Source organism: Buceros rhinoceros, unplaced genomic scaffold, assembly GCF_000710305.1.
Source record: "Buceros rhinoceros silvestris isolate BGI_N320 unplaced genomic scaffold, ASM71030v1 scaffold23914, whole genome shotgun sequence".
In the NCBI taxonomy this organism is placed as follows: Eukaryota; Metazoa; Chordata; class Aves; order Bucerotiformes; family Bucerotidae; genus Buceros; species Buceros rhinoceros.
This window is the reverse complement of record NW_010406932.1, coordinates 786-8418: the sequence shown is the minus strand read 5'-3', so window position 1 is coordinate 8418 and position 7633 is coordinate 786. Positions and strand designations below refer to the sequence as shown.

Here is a 7633-nt window from a genome sequence, read left to right as displayed (position 1 = left end):
CTTTCCCTCAGGCTGTTGGAAAAGATATGGTGAGCCTGCAGAAGGCGAGCACTGTAATCGTGGTGGAGGTCGTCCTCACTACAGGTAGGCTGGGTGACTCTTTGTTTTCTGTTCGGGGGAGCCTTTTCCATTTCTGTTGGCAAACTGGCAATGACAGGTCACCCACTGAAGTCTGTGGACCTGGGCTGAGGCCAGCCCTATACCTACAGGATGTTCTTCAGTGGCTACAGAGAGAACACTCAAACAACATCCTGTGGTACGGCCACCACGTGCCTCAAACAGCGTCCAGAGACTTTAAGTAGCACTGTGTATTGCAGTGTCCTTTCTTGCTATTCCAAAGCTAAATCTGGGGTTGCTGATGCTGTTTGTGGGTCAGAAATGAGACAGGATGTCTTATCATGGTAAGGGAGGGCTGCCCTGACCCCTCAGCGCATCCCTGCTCCTTTGTAGCCAAACCAGAGAAAACCGCAGTGTTCTTTCCTGTCCTGCAGAGTGGAGAGGAGCTGGCACAGCCCCACACAGCCAGGCTTCCCCATGAGCCAAGGCATCTTCTGCTCAGGCAGGCCAAGCTCTTATCCTCCAAATTTTCACATCTTCCCAGGAGAAATGACCCGTGAGCAATAAGAGAGACACAAGGCTACGTGCATAACCCTCCAGCTACCTGTTGGTTTTGTTGACATAAAAATAGCTTCTTAGAAATGGGTCTTAAATGTGTTTTATAAATCAGATTTGAAGCTTGTGAAACTTCTTATGCTTTGGGTTAAGATGAACAATTATGCATTTTCACACCAGGATAGGCAGATAATGCCCAGACTTCACTGGTTTCTGCATGATAAGTTCCCAGTTGGGCTCTTCAATAACTTCACCCTCTTATCACCACCATCATGGGGATTTCTGGAGGGAAAAAAAAAAAGTGGGCTCTTGGATGTAAATCTGAATTCCCTAAAGGTAGAGTCACTTCAAAACTAGAAACACTGTTTAAAAAAAAAAAACAAACAAAAACCCCCAAACCAAACAAAACCCACCTAAACCCGATTTAAGGGCGTAGCCCAGCCCATCAGAAATCTAGTTCAGGCACCAGAGCAGAGCTGCAAATGCAGCAATCAGAGGTACCAACCCTTCTGCGGGACTTTCAAAGGTGGCCCTTGCTACTCAAACCACACAGAATAGTGGTGCTGGTGACCACGCAGAAAAGTAGGTTGAAGAGACACTGAATGGCTCAGACCCTGTGAGAGGAGTTGTGCTTTACTCTGCACCTCAGCGAGCCCCCAGCAGAGCGGAGATGACCAGTGGCCTGGGTAACTGGTGCATGTTTAACCCTCAGCTCTCAGAGGTGGTGTTTAGGACGGTGCGTGCAACTGAGCGGTCTGATCTCCAGGGAGGAACTAGAAACACGCTCTCCTGCTGGCCAGGGGTTACTGTCCACTGGCCTCTGCTTTCTGAGACACTGGTGCTGGAGCCGGCTCGGGCGGATCTCAAGACGAGTCGCTCCACCAAGCCCAGCTGCCTTTCACAGAGGTGCTGCGTGCTGCACGGCACACAAGGAGTTAAGGGTGGTGGAGTTCCTCATCTGCTCTGTGGGCTGTGGCTCCCTAGCATGGATGATCAGGTAGAACTCGCCGGCATCCTCAACCCTCACCAAGGCATTAATGATAAACCGAGGGCGCAGTCAGGTGCAGAGGGAACACCCAAAGTCCATTGTCACAGACAGGTCAGAGGAGAACCAGCGCCTCTCATTAACCATTAAACTCGAAAGAGACCAACTGGCACTGGGAAATGAAGCTGGAAAACAGAGGTACAAAGAACCCCACTGCCAACAACAAGGCAGCTGATGAACCCCAAGGAAGTTCTGTCTTTGCCCTGCAAAAATGGGTCCCGCAGGAAGAGCTGCATTAAACGTAGCTGCCATGTGGGGCTTTGCAACAGCGGTTAAGTTTTGGTGTAGCTGTATCCCCTCCGCCCCCCTGACAAGACACACACCGCTCAGGATGTAACGGTGTTTGTTTTGTTGTAGCTGTATCCCCCCCCGAAGAGACATACACTGCTCAGGGTGTAACAGTGGTTCGTTTTGTTGTAGCTGTATCCCCCCTGATAAGACGCACACCGCTCAGGATGTAACGGTGTTTGTTTTGTTGTAGCTGTATCCCCCCCCGAAGAGACATACACTGCTCAGGGTGTAACAGTGGTTCGTTTTGTTGTAGCTGTATCCCCCCTGATAAGACGCACACCGCTCAGGATGTAACGGTGTTTGTTTTGTTGTAGCTGTACCCCGCTCCGATAAGACGCACACCACTCAGGATATGGCCATCCTAGGTGGTACGTTAGCGGCTCTGCTGTTACTCGCCTTAGTCTTCCTGGGTGTGATGATATACAAACAGTACGGAAAACCAATCAAACACCTGATCAGGAAAAAGGTAAGTGCCTGTTTGTCCTCAACTTCCCGGAGGTAGGCAGCGGGATCTGAGGAGGCTTTACCTTATGGATGGGCTCTCCACATACTACAGTGGTGGCTGCTGTTTTTTTCTGCCCCCTGAGGCTGGGGCTGTATGGTAGATGATGAGCAGACCTGGTAAGGAGAGGACCACAGCTCCATGGAGCACAAAATTTAGGACTAATGTGACCCATATCAGAAGTGGTCTCTGAGAAACGTGTCTGTGCTATTAACACTGTTCATCCTCTCGCTGGAGCTGGAGGAGAGAAAGGTCCCGTCATACCCTGCCCTAAAGCCTGGGCTTAGCCAGCTGTCTGCACCAGTGCTCTTTACTTTGGGCTCCCTCACGGCCCTGGCTGCCTGGTTACTGGGAAGTTTGGGGCGTCTTTCATCCGACCAGATACTGGTCCCTGCCTTGGGATGGGACTGTCAGGAGCCTCGTCTCCTCCGACCGCAGCATGAGCACAGAGCTCCTAGCTTGGGTGAACAGCAGCCCTCCTTCACCCTGCGGGAGGCGAACCCCCCTCCAGAGTAACAGCTCCACGGGACAAATCAGCACACACTGCTGGTGCTTGGCCTCCTGGAAACCATGCCCATGCTCATGTGAAAGAGACCCGGAGATGGAGTCAATAAAAATCAGCCGTTCCAGGGAGCCAGATCTTTCCCAGGCTTCACACAGCGCTCACTGCAAAACAAGCTGAAGCTGTCCTGAGCAGTATCTCGGTCACCTCAGCCACCCCTTCTCCTCTACCCCGTTTCTTTTCCTTTCACTTCAATCACAAGGTGTTTCTCCTCCTCCTGTAGATCTCCAAGGAGGTCCCTGGGGGTTACCAGAACCAATCCTACCAGCAAGATGAACACCCAGATGTGAACACTGAGCAGCAGGAGATGCCAGAGGAGAACAGCAATGTCCAGTCAAAGACGCAGGTGCTGCAGCAGCCAGACCTTTCCTTGGCCTCTTCCAGCACAGAAGAAGCTGATAGCATCCCAAAAGCTTCTGTAGCTGCCACCATCGTCTTTGACCAGGAAGAGGAAGAGGAGGGAGTGGAAGAACAGACTGAGCGTGAGAAAGAAGTGAAGTCTATCCTCAAGACAGACAGGCACGTGGCAGACGATGGCTACAAAGCTGTGTGGTTTAAGACCGATGTGGATCCAGAAGCTGGAGAGACGGTTGAAGTGATTGAGGACAACAGAGCAGATAGTGATGATGGCAGTGACCATGATCTGCAGCAGAATGATGATGAGGAAGAAGATTCTGACAATCACCACAGCAGGCTGGGAGGGTCCTTTGCCTCCGAGAGCCCATCGCTCCCAGCTGCAGAAGCCATAGTCAACTTTTCTCATGCAGACGCAGTGACAGAAGATGACACTCACATATAATGGCAACAGGCCTGCACTCCCCGCCAAGAACAGGGGCATCTCGGCTGCTCTGCTGACACGAAGCCCATCTTTCCACTCAAGGGGGATGCTGGGTTGCAGGAGGACGAGGGTGCCTGTCTTGAATGCAGCAATTAAAGCAGGAAGAGATTACAGCTAATTCCGTCTTTTAGTGAGACCGTCAAACCTCACCTGGGATTTGGGGGCGCGGGGGATGACACGGGTCTCATCTCTCCCTCCACCTTCCTGCCCGTTCCCCTGGGGCCCCTCACATCCCGTTGCCTGCGCTGGCTGCAGGGACAGCCGGCTGTAGCTGGGCTGGCTCTGAGGCGGTTAGCCTGGCTGGTGGGAGTGAGGTGGCCGCACACCCGCTGCTCCTCTCCTCTCGCTGGGTAAATAATCCAGCGCTGACGGCTCGCTTGTGTCCTTGAGGGCGTTCCAGTTCGGTGGCAGCTGCAAGGCGTAAGAAACTCACCCTGCCCCTGCAGTTGCTCCTCTGACTGTATCCAGGGATCTCACTCCAGGGCTTGGCTCTGCTCTCCACCGTGCCAGGTGGCGCTCCCAGTACAAGCAGCTGGCATGTGCCACCATGTCCTTGTCCTGCCAGCAGCCAGGAGCTTATGTGCTCAGGAGCTGCTGGTTCCTCTGTCGCTGGTAAGCGAGGACTCATCATATGTTCTTTCTGAAGGACTTTGTCATCAATTTTCTATGTCATAAACCCCTAGTTGTGCAGTACTTCAGCTGTCTGTCTCCTGTCTGTCAGGAAAAAGAGCTCCTACCAGGACCCGCCCAGGGGCACTTTCAGCTCTGGGGATTTGGCAGAGATGGGTATCATTGCAGAGGTGCTGGATGTGGGGTCAGCAGGTTGTTTCCCATTGTTTCCCTCATCCAGTAGGGCTCAGGGTGTCCCTTTTATCGTTGCTGCTGAAGGTGGAGGTCAGCATTGCCTCCGTGTGCCAGATGTCACTGCCATTTCTCTGCTCCTCTCCAGTCCCAGATGTCCCTTTGCACATCACCTTTCTCCTCTCATGAGGAGCCCAGCAGGATCTTTTGCTGGTAAAATACCACCCTTCAAGCTCCACCTGGACCCAAGCTGCAGCCTGGGAGCAGAGGTGGTTTGCTGAGAGCAAGACAGCTCTACTGTGCTCGGCTTATGGGTTCAGAGCCTGCTGACCTCTGGATCGACTTCATGGGCTGAGAGCACCACAGCCTGCTGGACGCCTCCTTCCTCAACCCTCCCTCACCTTTCAGCAGCATTGTCTTCAGTGATGGTCCTGCCAGAAAGCCCCAGTTCTGCAATGGGCAGAACTGTTCTCTCCAGGCCACATGGGGAGGAGAGTGTTTGATGCTCTGGTCTAGGTTGACAGCTCCCATTGACCACCCTCTTACCCCAGCTGGCAACCAAAAGCTGGGCTGATTTCCACTGGCTGAGGACGTGGCTGTGCACGTCAGCACCTTCCGATCTAACAGCACAACGAGGGTGCTGCTCCTGGTTTTCTCATTTTGGAGCTGGCTACAGAGCAGACACTGGCTGTGGAATGTTCCACTTCCAGGAAAAGGCTCAGGAGCGTCCAAGACAGGGACGCAGCAGAAGGAGCTTGGGTCACTAATCTTCATCTCACTTCCTCCACTTCGCACAACAGCGTGGGATTGCAACGAGAGAAGCAAACCCACTAAGGAACCCCGCCTTTTCCCTGTGAGCAACCCTCCACGTTGCTGCTGTTACCCCAGAGACACCCTGGAGAGAGAGAAACCACAGGACTGCTGCTGGCATCTGCATGTTCACCAATGCACTAGCAATTTCTGGGGAGGCTCTCATCCTCCTGCTCCATGCTTCTGTCTGCCCGTCTCCCTGTCCCAGTGTTGCCAGTCCTCTCCCTGCTCCGAGGGCTGCCCCTGCTGCGTGCGCTGAAGGCACTGTGCTGTTGCTGAAGATGGAGGTGAGATGTGGGAGGTTTTCTTTCCTACTGCAATAAAGCTGTTTGCCCAGGAATTACAAGGGCTGTTTGTCCGATAACGGAGAGTGGGGAGCGCGCCTGGTGTTTGCCATGGAAGCCTGGTGGTTCCCTGGGGTCATCCCCAGCAAACCTTTCCCTGGGGATGGTGAGAGCTCTCCAGCCGGTGCTCAGCCAGCCCAACACCTTCAGCCACCAGCCAGGGTGAGGGGAGGGCACAGCCAGCCCTCCACGCTGACGCTGCTCACAGGAGGATTGACGATGAGGGGGTGAAGCTGGAGTGTTTCTACTCTGACCCTCTCCAGGCATCTGCTTTTTTTCACCTCTGACTAAAGGCCACAGCTTGCTGAGCACCAAGGATGGGCATCTACGAGGGTTCAGTGGTGTCAAGTGCCCAGCTGGTTGGGATTGTTTGGGCACCACAGGGTTGTGTCCCCACCAGGGGCTGACAAAGCCGAGCTCACTCAGAGCAAGGGACAGTCCCTGTGGCCTCGAAGCAGCAAGCAGAAGGGGGAAGGCTGCACTAAAGCAGTGGTGGCTGCTCCCCTCGGATGGGCACAGCACAGTGCAGCACCGTGTTTCCCAACCCTGCGGGCATGGGGGAGATGGAGAGGCCCAGCAGGCTGAAGAGGAGCGAAGTGCAGACAAAAGCAATCTGATGTTCACCAGCCCCTCTGCCCCAGCTCTGTGCAGCTGGGACCAGTGCTCGTCAGAATCCGGTTACCGCTGCTCACAGTGATGCTGCGTGGGTTGCCACGGGCCGCTCCTGCCTTGGTGCGTTAATAAGGAGCTCTGAATTATTTTAAAGCATAATGACCTGAAAAGTGACTGGCTGGCACTGGGAAGGAGAACTGCTGATTGCCAGACCCCATCTGCCTTCAGTGAACCAGGAAAACATTTCTGAGAGAACTGCTGACACAGCCAGCCCTGTTTCCTGGCAGCGAGGGGCGGGGGACAGGCATAGGTCGGTCCTGGGTCAGCTGGGGATGCGCAGTCAGGTAGTGCTGGGCTGGGAGCTGCAGCACCGCCGTGAGTTTGGCCTTGGGGTTACTTGAGGCACAGCTTGCCTCTCACTTTCGCATCTGGAGACTGTTTTCCTGTGGACTCTCCACCTCCAACTCCTCTTTCCACACACGCAGAGAAAGAGGAAACCCTTTTCTGCTTGGCCAGAGGACTGTTCCATGATCGAACTGGAAGTTTTCCAGCAGATGGCAGGTTGTGCGGGCTGAGGGAGTGTAGCTGCTCCAGTTCCTCCCTTGCTGTGCCACATGGGATCTGCTCCTGTCCCTTGGCGCACCGTGGCAGTCCGTCTCCCCTCTGCTGCTGTACGGTTTGGGCCTTTGGGCGCACTGATTTAGAGCCCCACTCCTCTGGGGGTGCTGCAGCTCCCCCTCCCTGGGGTGCTTCTCAGGCTATTGTTGGCCCGCTGTTGGAACCGGGGCACCCTGCGTCGCAGCCGCGAGCTGTGGGAGCTCTGTCTCTCCACTGTGCCATCACAGTCCTGTTGCAATGTCAGATGTGAAATTATCCTCAGATTCCCCCGCAACAGCCTGGAGTAACTTTATGGGCCAAGGCACGCAACCACGCAGGGCACAGCCGTGGGGAAGCTGGTCGGTTAGGACAGCCCCGGCTCAGCACGGCAGGAGGGTATCACAAATCTGCAGGGGAAAACGCGGTTTCAGGGGGACAGCTGTGGGGCTGGGTTCGAGCTTGGAGGCTCGAAGAGGACGCGGCTGCCGAGCGGGAGGATGCTCTCGGCTTTCCCGAGCTCCGAGCTCCCTCTCCTGGACTTACACACTCCCGAGAAGCGCCCGTGGCATCTTCATCCCTGGCCGCTGCAGGGGACAGGAGCGACGGCCCTTCTCGGCTG

At 54.7% G+C, this 7633-nt stretch overlaps 1 protein-coding gene across 1 annotated transcript in view; it reads left to right on the top strand.

The window, feature by feature from the left end:
• The window catches only part of CDHR5 (cadherin-related family member 5), a 12620-nt gene extending 8809 nt beyond the window's left edge, over positions 1 to 3811 (top strand). Inside the window, 3 exon segments of the mRNA XM_010134308.1 lie at positions 12 to 84; positions 2263 to 2414; positions 3236 to 3811. Coding sequence (XP_010132610.1) covers positions 12 to 84; positions 2263 to 2414; positions 3236 to 3811 — 801 coding nt within the window.
• The last annotated feature ends 3822 nt before the right edge of the window (positions 3812 to 7633 follow it).